The following is an 11,039-nucleotide window of genomic DNA, read 5'->3' on the forward strand; positions in this document are numbered from 1 at the left end:
GCTGGCTCCCACTTGCTCAGCCCCGGCAGCCTCTGCTCTCTTCTCTGCAAGGCCAGGCAGAGCCCGGCCTCCTTTTCTTGAACCCCAGCACTGCAGCCAGACTGTCCTCTGCCGCTGGGAATGTCAGGGGAGCCCACAGCCACTCTCGGGCCCCGAGGACCTGCCCACCCCCGTGGGATCTCCTCTGGAGACTAGTTCTTCCCAGCCGGCAGGGCCCAACGCCCCCTCCTCCCACCCTGCACCCGGAGCCCAGAAGTCAGCAGCATCTCGGCTCACAGCACAGGGCTCAGCTCCCCTTCCTGGGCAGCCCGACTCCCGAGGGGTGTTCAGCTCCTCCCCAGAAAGCCCAGCTTCTGTTTGGGGACCCCTCCCGGTGGGGACCTCAGGGCCCCTGCTCGGCAGGCAGGTCCCCGCCCTCTGGGTGGGAGCAGCTTGCTTTTCCTCGGGGTCTCCTTTTCCTTGCTGGTTTCTGTGGGTACCCCAAGCCCTCATAGGGATCCTGGGACCCTTACGGGGTCTCAGGTCAGAGGGTCTAGATTGTTTTTCTCTTCTAAAGACCAGTGTCAGGCGCGACACCCTCCCTTGAGGTTCCAGGCAGATTCAGATTCTCCTTCGTCATCAGTCATCAGCGGGTGGCGACTGAGCCCCTCACCCCCTAGAGGCCCGGGTCCCTCCGCCCCCGCCCCAGGGCCCGCTCAGCTCCGCCTGGCAGTCCCGAGCCGTCGGCGCCAGTGCCAGGATGATGTGGTCTAACTTCTTCATGCAAGAGGAGGAGCGGCGGCGCGGAGCGGCGAGCCGGCGGCGCGCGCAGGGGCCCAGGTCCGGGCTGACGCCGGAGCGCGAGGGCAGGATCAAGCTGGGGCTGCTGCTCACCTCGGTGGGCGCCACGCTGGCCGTGCTGGCCGTGGGCACCGAGTTCTGGGTGGAGTTCAACACGTTCAAGGGCAACAGCAGCGCCGTCTGTGACGCCGCGCACCTGGGGCTGTGGAAGGTTTGCACCAAGCGCCTGTGGCTGGCGGACGTGGCCGCCGGCAGAGACACCTGCGGTCCCGCGGAGCTGCCCGGAGGTGAGAGGCCCCGTCGCCCCGTGCGCGTGCCCAGGGCCAGCCGCAGCCAGAAGGGCCGTGCCGAGAAAACTCGGGGAGAAAGGGCACCCTCAGGGTGAGCCCTGGCCTGAGGGGGTGCGCACAAAAGCCCACTGCTCCCCAGGAAAGTTTCTGCCCCCGCTTACAACCGGGGCGGTGCAGGGAGGGGGTGGGGGCGTGGCTGGGGAGGGACTGGAGAGAAAGCGTGTGTCCCCAAACCAAGCTGTGAGCTAAAACCATCGTGTACCCCCAAATCACCCTGTACTCCTCAGTCCAAAGACCAGCCGGCACCCCTGGGCCAGCCTGCTCCCCCAGACCAGCTTGTTCTCCCAATTAACCTCTGTCTCCAAGTCAGCCTATCCCCCACGCCAGTCTATAACCTTAGACGAGTCTGTTCCCCCAAACCAACCTGTACCCCTATTTAACCCTGTACTTCTAGATCAGCTCGTGCCTCATTTTATATTCCGGCCAGGTCTCTGACCAGAGACCACTTATACTGCCAGGCCAGCCTGAATCCCTTTGCTCCCCCAAACCGACCTATACCCCAGGCCAGCCTGTGCCCCCGGGTCATCAACCCCTGACCCTTGGCACAGCCTGCACCCCCAAAAGAGTCTGTATCGCTAGAGAAATCTTGCGATCTGCCCCCACAGATAGCTTGTGCCCGCAGACCCAGCCTGCGGCTCCAGACACCGCTGCGCCTTGACAGCTGCGTCCCCCGGAAACGCCCGCCTCCCCGAGACAGCCGGCGCCCTAGGGCGGCAGGCTGGGCTCCCGAGCTGGTGCACTCCTTCCTGCAGGCCTCGGGGAGACAGACCGCCTTGCCGCCCACCCCGAGTAGACTCTTGTTCTGTCTTGTCCCACCTACTGGTTCCGCCAGGCAGATTCCGCACTGACTACCTCCCAGCACCCCGACCGTCCTCAGGCCTCCCGGGAAATGTTCTTCTTTCTCTCTCTTCTAACTTCTAAACACCCATGCCGGGCCCTCCAGCCCTTCTCATCCCTTCCAGACACCTCCAGACTCCTCGCTCCAACAGAGTGACACCCAGCCATGCCAGGGAGTTGCCTCTCGTTTCCCCGACACCCCGTCAGGGCGCATACAGATGCCCATGGCGCATCGCCAGCAGGGCGTGTCAGAGGACAGCCAACGAGTTTTGCTCACCCACCCGCCAGTGTCTCCTGTCCCTCTGGGCTCCGCAGAGTGTCCCTCCTCCATCTGTTTTACAACCACAGGCTCCGAAGCGAGATGCCCCAGCCCTGGAGGGCAAAGTGCGAAGCTGCGCACCCGTGTTCCGAGGGGCCACCCTCTCAGGGCCCTCTGTGACCACCTGCACACCCGCCTTCTGCAGAGGGCTCGTGCTCAGCCTCAGCAGCTCGGGCAGGACATGCCCGACCTTGTGCAGAGTGGGAGGCCTGCGATAAACTGCTAGGTGCGCCGGGAGCCCAGGAGCTGGTCTGAGGACGCACGTGGACTGCGCTCCTCTCCCCAGCCCTGAGTAGTCGCCACCCTGTTATCCAGCGGAGAAAGTGAGGCCTGAGCACAGGTGACTCAGCCCGTGCCCCCAGGGTGGCCACGGGGGCTTGAACCCTGGCACCAGTTCTTAGCAATGCCACCGCCTCCCACTAGCTCCCAGGTAGCTCCCAGATACCCGCTGCCCTGGAGAGGCTTCACCACCCCACCTCACCGCGTATGTCGGGGATCCCTTTTTGGTCTGAAAGATTTCAACCTCTTTACAGGACCATGACGGTCATCCCGCCCCCACCCCTCAGAGGACACAACTTACCACTTTCCCTCCTCGGAAATAGCCCCTCAGCCCACGGCCCAGAAGGCTGCAAGAGGGTGATACCTCCAAGGTCAGAGTTGGGGCGTCCTACAAGTCTCAGTAACCAAATGGCGTGTCTGTTACTTGCCTCCCAGAGAGATGGGACTTCGCATTCCCCTAGTGGTGAAGACCAGCGCCCACCCCAACCACGCAGAAGCACCCGTTCGGCTCGCTGCACGCTGCCTTCCTCAGGGCTGCTGCTGCAGGACTGACCCCCATGCTGCTGGGGCATTTCCAGCCCTTCTTCCTTCCTCTGGGCTGCACACTCCTCACCTGCCTGGGCCCCTCGGCCCTCGGCTCCACCTGACTCCGCCCGCGTGCTCCTCCCTATGGAAAGTTCCTTCCAACTCCCCAGGCTGCTTTGCCTCTCCTGTGTCTTTCGCGTTCTTTCCTAACCCTCTCCTCCCTCCGTGCCTCAGTTCCCCATCTGTGGAATCGGCGAGAAAGTGGGACTAGAATTCTGAGGGAGTTCTGGCTTTGAAGCACAGTAGAAAAAGAGCCTTTTTTTCTTTCAGTTTAGTGTTTCTTGGATGTCAAGCACACAAAGCTGGTGGATCACACCCTTCAGATTATGTGACAAAGTCATTACCCGCTTGGCAAGATCCTTCTTGTGCCTTATTTTATATTCTTCCTTTTTTCATTCCTTTCTAACTCATCTCTTGAATGCTCCTGATAGATATCTCTGGATGTGGATTTTAGTATGGAAAGTTGGTAGTATTATTTAATGCACGTTTTCATTTTAAAGAAAGATTCATTTATGCATACAAGAACTGGGGGACAGGCCAGAGGTGTGGGGGGTGGTGGTGAGAGGATTCCCCAGAGACAGAGTGGGGAGCAGAACAGGTGGGTTGACTGACATCCGCTGCTGAGGGGGCCGTGGGGGATGGGAGTCTGTCGCACCCTGTGGGTCACTCCCTGGCCGGGGATCGAACTCATGATGCAGGGGCTGGCGATAGCTTGATCCTGCTGTGCTCCAGCTTGCTCCCAGGGAGGGCCCCAGTGAGTGTGTGCATTTGCATAACGGACACCTTGCTATCCAGTTTCCGCCTTGTTTTGGTTTAATTCCGCTCCCCGCCCCCCACTGTTTTTCAGCTCTCTCCACAGTGCTTTGTACTTCTTGTTCGCGTTCCCCATATACCTCGAAGATTGCACAGGGAGCTTCCTCCACCTCTACTTCTCCGTTCTCCTAGAGGTGGACCCCAGGTTGATCTGGCTCCTTGTAATTGCACACAGGATGTCCACGTATATGTCCTGCCCGCGCCGGTCATGTGTGCAGAAGTGAGAAGGTTGGGTTATTCTTCATGCCATGAAGCATGGCCAAGTGTTGTCCAGAAAGACTAGGTCCAGCGCGCCCAGCTGTTTCCTCTGACCTTCCAACCTTGGCATTACCCTTTTAGTATCTGCCCATCTCACTGGCCTGAGGCAGCAGCCTGCCCTCCAGAATCGCTGGTTCTGTGGTCCCTGGTGAGGAGGCTCGCCCCTCTTTGTCCTTGGGAGTCACCCGGCTTGTTCTTCTGTGAATCCACTGTCCACGTCCTCTGCCCGTTCTTCAGCGGGGCTGCTTGTCGTTTCCTATTCACCCCTCGGAGTCCTTTGTGTGTTGCAAACAGGTCCCTTTCTGAGATGAGCATCTCTCCCAGTCTGTTAGCTCAGCTTTCCGTATCTCCGTGTCCTTTGTTGAATAAAGCAATTTTTATTTCTAATCCCACTTGACTCTCAGCAGTCCCACCTGAGGGAGCCAGTAAAGAGACTCTGATCTCATTTTATAGAGTAAGACGCAGAGCCCAAAGTCACAGATCTGGATCTGAAAACCCTGGACGGGAACCCCAGCTTCTGGAGAGCTATGCCACAGGGTGGTTTTTACTTCTGGGATGCCATTGTTCTCTCCTGCATATTGGGGATGCTAACGGCAATTTTTCAGTCTGATGTATGCCACATTAAAGGCCCAGGCCTGCGCTTGCACTAAACCCCTCCATGTCTTCACCTCTCCCCCCCTCTCTCCTGTTCCCACAGAAGCAAACTGCACCTATTTTAAATTCTTCACCAAGGGGGAGAATGCACGCATCTTCCAAAGAACCACAAAGAAAGGTGAGAAATTTCCATTCCGTGATGCTGTGGGGGTGGGCGACACGCTGGCCACGCCAGAGGCCTTGTTGATGGCGCGGCCACTGCTTTGCCTCAAGATGGGCTCAGCTCCCCTGTCCCGCAGGGCCCCTTCTTGGGTGTGGTGGGATTCTCCAGCGCCGGGGCCTGAGGCTGCCACACCAGCTCAGCCTTTGCCCACGTGGGCAAGTCACAGCTGTTTGTGGCTTGTACCCTGACATCTCGCAAATGTGCATCTGCCGCAGGCTGAGGCGGCACTAGGCATTTCGTGCACAAGCCCCAGGGCTTGGGGCTTCGCCGTAATCTTCCTGAAGAGAAAGCAGACATCCACTTCTTTCTGCAGGCAGTGGCGGGGCAGAGGCAGGATTCACACCAGAATGACGGTGTCTCCACAGTGGTGTTCTCCCGGGGGACTTTCTGTGGAAACAGGAATGTTTCTGCTGGTGCTGGCCAATATGGTAGCCCCTGGTTCCCCCTGGCTGCTAAGCAGGGCTGGTGTGACTGAGAAACTGGGCTTTGCACGGTTTATTTCAAATCCATTTAAAATCAAAAGGCCACACGGGACATTGCCTACCCGATTTGGCAACGCAGTTCTTCAGACTTTACCTTGTCTAGTCAGACCACAGCCTGACGCCTAGCACTTCGACATCTCTGCCAGTAACATGACTGTGTTCGTGTCATGAATATTACCTAGCTCCGGGAGTGTTAAGGGCAGCCCAATGAGGACTGGGCTGCCTGTCTGTGGGGCCTCACCCACACGCTGAAGATTCAGTTGGACTGCAGACACACACAAAGGTCAATAATGGGTTTATTTACGAAGGGGAAAGAAAAGGGACAACCCAGGGAAAGAGCGACAAGTTAGCTAGAGCCTCCTACCAGTTCTGCTGACTTGGAACCCCAGTAACACACTGAAGCTCATCAAGAGCCAAGCGACCACACACCAGCGAGAGGCCAAGGGAGAGAGAGAGCCCAACATGACTCCTTCACACACATCCCCAAGAGTCCCAAAATGGCTGCTTAGCTCCGCCCGTGAGTCCGCGCAGCCATCCCCTTGGTAATGCTGGGAGCGGTCCTCTCAGTGACTGGAGTGGGGTGGAGCTGCAGTTTCGATAACTGGAGTAGAGGGTGGAGTCCACAAAACCTGTATCCGCAGACTTCATTCAGGACATCCCTTCCCCACTAGTGCCTGATGCAGCTGAGACACACAGTGTGATGCTGGCCCACAGTAGGTCCTCCACAAAGTGATTCTTTCCACCATTCCTCTCTCTCTTGTATTTGTGCACGTGAGCACCAGCAAGTCATGGGGCATTTCATTGTGTTCTCTGGTGCCCGCAAGAGCCCAGCCAGACAGCATTTTTGATCGTGTTTTTTTTTATGAGGAAACTGAGGCTCAGAGAGTTCAGTGACTTTATCCCAATCTTCCATCTAGGAAGTAGCCAGCAAGAATTCCAACTCGGACCATTCCATAGTAACATTTTACCTTCTCAGTTGTCTCTCCCACACCCCACTGCCTCAGTTTCCTCACCAGTAAGGGAACAGCAGCCAGATCATAGATAGTCCCTGGCTCCGCTCAATCCTGGCTCTGTTCTCTTCGTTCTGTGATCTTAGGTAAATAACTGACTCTCTCTGAGTCTTAGCACCTTCATCAACATAAAGCAAAATACTGAACTGGAAATTTTCTCTCTAGTTCTGAATCTCCCTTCTCCCCAATTCTGGGTTCCTCCGAGGAGTCGCTGCATTCCCTGCGTTTCAAATTGTCTCCTCCCCTTTGTCTTCCTCCTAGAGGTGAACCTGGCAGCTGCGGTGATAGCAGTCCTTGGCCTGGCGGTCCTGGCCCTGGGGTGCCTTTGTATCATCATGGTGCTTAGCAAAGGTGCAGAGTTCCTCCTCCGAATAGGAGCCGCCTGCTTTGGCCTCTCAGGTGAGAATTGAGAGGTTGGAGATGAGGAAACTCCATGCTGGGGGACTGTTGCATGCTGGGAGGTGTGACCTCCAAAGACTGTTGCATGCTGGGAGGTGTGACCTCCAAAGACTGTTGCATGCTGGGAGAAACGACCTCCAAAGACTGTTGCATGCTGGGAGAAACGCCCTCCAAAGACTGTTGCATGCTGGGAGAAACGCCCTCCAAAGACTGTTGCATGCTGGGAGAAACGCCCTCCAAAGACTGTTGCTTGCTGGGGGTTGCAGCAGCCCAGTGTTGTATTAGACTCAGAGATGGGAAAATTCCAAATTCCTGTTGACTAGGAACTGGAAGTCTCCCAACATTGTTTCAGACCACTCTCTATAAGGGATGCTGCATACTGAGAGGGGGCATGTCCAGGCTCTTTCCATGCTGTGAGGCAGGGCCTCCAAGTAGTATTGCATGCTGGGAAGTGGGAGCTTCTGCACTGTTGCACTGTGGGAACAGTGTCTCCAAGCACTGATGCATGCTGAGAGGTGGGATCTCCAAGCTATGTTCCACTATGGGAGGTAGTGTCTCTAAGCCCTCGTGCTTGCTGAGAGTGGGAAGACTCTCAGGGGCTACAGAAGTCTGACGTGCGCCAGTATTATAAGCACTATGGTTGCTGGGATTTAGAGAATCTCCAAACAGCCCTTTAGACTTGGGCCTGGGTCTGCAAGAACTGAGATTCTTAAAGTCGCGGGTCTAAGAAATTACTGACCTTGTGAAATAGAATTCTCGCTGGATCAAATGTTTCCTAAGGTAGATAGAAAGTTCTTTCATTCTTTAGGCTACTCTTATTTCTCCTTTCATGTATTTATTGAGCCGCTACTATGTTCCGGGAATTGTGCTAAGGGTTGTAAATATAAGATCAATAAGACCAAAAAAAAAAAAAATTAGAAAGTACACCATAAACCTTTTTCAATTAGACAAATGGATCCTAAATGAGGCCACAAAATGGCAGTAATAGGGCATAAGATTGTTAAATTTCTAACTAGAAAAAAAAGATAAATGATACTGTATCTGCCTTCACAAGTCTAAATTCTGGCAGAAGTAGGTGGTTCTCGGTGACTGCAGATATAATAACTCAACTTACTGTGATGAGTTCCCGTGGCGCATACAAGGAGCTACAGAGTGATGGTCGGGCTGTCAAGAAGCCCTTCAAACGGGCATTTCAGCTGGCCCTGGAGGGCTGAATGGTCGCTTGGTCATGGCTTGTGGCGCAGTGGCGCAGTGGCTGTGGCCGTATCGGAGGTGCGGCAGCACGTTGGCGGTGGCGGTGGTGGCGGCTCGTGGGGACGCAGCGAGAGACTTGACAAGTTTGGGGGCACAGAGCGGGGCGAGCCTTGCACAGCCGCGCGGGGTGTCGTGAGGCGCAAGCCGGGACGAGACGAGTTCGGGGAGACACAGTGAGTGTTCAGGCACACGGGCATGGGCGCAGCGACGATCTCATTCTCCTCACTGTCACCTTCGAGATCTTCCTAGATATGGGGAAGATTCAGCCGTTCTCTCGTCTCATTCGCCCCCTCACTAGTTTGCTTCATGTCCTGATTCTCCAGACACGTTGCGCTCGACGCGTGGACGTGTGTAGGTGACATGATGCGTGTGTCAAGGCAAAGAGGCGCCTGCCCTCTGGAGGTTATCATCTAGTCGTGGACTTAGAGATGATATAAACGCTAATCCCATAATGTAAACTGCAGTAAAGTTTATGAGGGGTGTAGACTTGTTTGTGTGTAATGAGAGCATTTAAGAGAGGGTTTCCCTGAGAAGGGAAAATTTAGAATGCCAGAGCCTGAGCAACCAAAATCGAAAGCGGTTGGTGAATGGGAGGCCCTGTCACGAAGTCAGCGTGACTCAGATGGCGTCCGGTGGATGCTGGTGTCGGGGTGGACATTGATTGACAGGAGGCTTGGGCCCCAGCGTCTGCAGAACTCTGTGGTCTTGGATGAGTCTTTTGCTTTCTCTGGGCTTAGGTCTTCTCATACCCGTGAATTCACTCACTCACGTGTCCGTTTATCAAGCACCCTCCGTCCCCTTCCCTCTCTCTCCCCTCCATCTGTCCATCTGTCATCCATCCACTTATCCAGCAAGTTTGCCTTTAATATTTACTTAATGGAGGATCTATGCCAGGCACCACTGGGATAGACTGATGGATAAGATAAAGATGGTCCCTGTTCACATGGATTTTATAGCTTGGTGAGAATTTGGTGCTGGTGTTATTGAATTCATGCCTGAGTTATTCTTGGGGATTCCATGAAAGTGTGGATGTAAAAGTGTGTTTTGCAAGTCTCACACATGAAAATGTTCAGCCAATTATACCATCAAAGAAAGTGAGGGGTGGATTTGGTCCATAATTACTATGCTTATATTGGGTATCAGGAACTGGGGTAGGCTGCGTTTTTGTTTCTACCCTAGTTAAAGAAATATGATAAGGTTTTATATTGTGTGTGTGTGTGTGTGTGTGTGTTTGTATGTATTTGTTTGTGTGTGAGACCGAGAGAGAGAGAAAAAAAAGAGAAGAATGTTGTGTTTTGTTTTAGCAGTAAGAGGACAGGCAGATTTCTGGTCCCAAGGATTTGTAATCTAGTGGGGGAGATAGAAATTAAACGAACAATGCTATGTAAATGATTATGTGTTAATAATCACCGTCATTGGCCCTCCCTGGGGGTGTAGCGGGTTAGAACGCTGCGCTGTGAAGCTAAGCCAAGCCATGGCCGCCCCAGCCTGAGTTCCATCCCCGCCCCGGAGCTGACCCCAGGGCGCAGCAGACCTCTCCGGTCTCTCCCGCTGCCCCCTCAGCATTGTACTTTGTCGACCTGTTCTGCTCCGCACCCTGTTTCTGGTGAATCCTCTCGCGGCCCCTGCACCTCTAGCCTGTACCCCATTTCTGTGTGCATAAATATATAAAATCTTAAAAAAAACCAATTACCATCATCTGGGATAAATTCTTTAAATAAAGGAGCTTGAGGCTGGAGACCTGATAGAGGTGTAGAGCCTGCTGGTGGTCAATCTGAAGGCCTAAAAGAAGCCCCACTCTGCGTTGCTGTAGATCGCGAGTAGCTGTTTGAGAGGTTGGTTGAGGCAGGGGCCAGATTGCACGGGGCCCTTACAAAAAGACTTGTTTCTTTACGCATATAGGAGCGAGGGGACAGGCCAGACATGCAGGAGGTGGCCGTGAGAGGACTCCCCAGAGGCCGAGTGGGGAGCAGAACAGGCGGATCCCCTAGGCGGTTGATAAGGGGACTGGCAGGAGAGACCGGGAGGGCTGCTGCACCCTGTGGGTCAGCTCCCTGGCCAGGATGACCCGGGCTGCAACTGCATAGCCCTGAGACTCAAGCCCTCAGCGCCCAGGCAGCCTCGCCATGTGCTCTGAGCGCTCTCTGCTCTCTGCGCACCGCGGCTCCGGCAAGCCCCTGCCAGAACCCCGAGAGGCTTCCGCAGTCTCCTCTCTGCTTCTGCTCCTACCTGTGGCGAATTCTCCACCTTTCGATCACACATCACTCCGGCTCGCCTCAGGTCGAGGCCTCCAAGGGTCTCCGCACGCTGGGGTGAACGCGCTCTGGGTCTCCCCGGCCTGGTCCCCGGCTGCCGTGAGCTTTCGTTTCGTAGCGCTGGCTCCGTGGGGTCGAGCACGGCGGCTTGTGCGCTGTTCTTGGTCTCTCCAAGCTCATCTCCCCCTCACAGCCAAGCCTTGGCCTGGAATGTCCTTCCGCCAGACCTTCCTAAGCCTCATTTCTTCCTGTTGTGTGAGTCTGTGATCAAATGTCACCTCCCAAGAGAGTCACGGCTGCCTGGCTCCGCTCGGCTTGGTCCCACCGTCGTGCTCTAGCCTCTCGCAGGCCGCCTTGTGTTGGTGCCTTTTGATCCCCAAGTTTGCTAAGCATCATTGTTTTAAACGTCATGGCTTAAAATGACGCCGCGAAGTTGGCCATCGTGGCCACTTTTAGGTGTCCACTTTGTGCCTTGGAGCGCTCTCACTGGCGTAGTCTTCGCCGCCCTGTCTGTGTCCAGCGCCCTCATCTGCCGCCTCCCGCCGGCCCTGCTGCTTTTCTGGCTCTGCCTGGGTCCTCCTTCCCCCCTCCGCCCCGCTCT

At 55.5% G+C, this 11,039-nt stretch overlaps 1 protein-coding gene across 1 annotated transcript in view; it reads left to right on the top strand.

Annotated features, from left to right (window-relative positions):
- Positions 1–739: 739 nt before the first annotated feature.
- The window catches only part of CACNG6 (calcium channel, voltage-dependent, gamma subunit 6), a 10,888-nt gene continuing 588 nt past the window's right edge, over positions 740–11,039 (top strand). Inside the window, exons 1-3 of the mRNA XM_004694306.1 lie at positions 740–1,067; positions 4,919–4,993; positions 6,792–6,929. Coding sequence (XP_004694363.1) covers positions 740–1,067; positions 4,919–4,993; positions 6,792–6,929 — 541 coding nt within the window. The remainder of the gene's footprint in view (positions 1,068–4,918; positions 4,994–6,791; positions 6,930–11,039) is intronic.

This window comes from Condylura cristata, unplaced genomic scaffold, assembly GCF_000260355.1.
Source record: "Condylura cristata isolate star-nosed mole 26May11 unplaced genomic scaffold, ConCri1.0 scaffold00041, whole genome shotgun sequence".
Classification (NCBI taxonomy): Eukaryota; Metazoa; Chordata; class Mammalia; order Eulipotyphla; family Talpidae; genus Condylura; species Condylura cristata.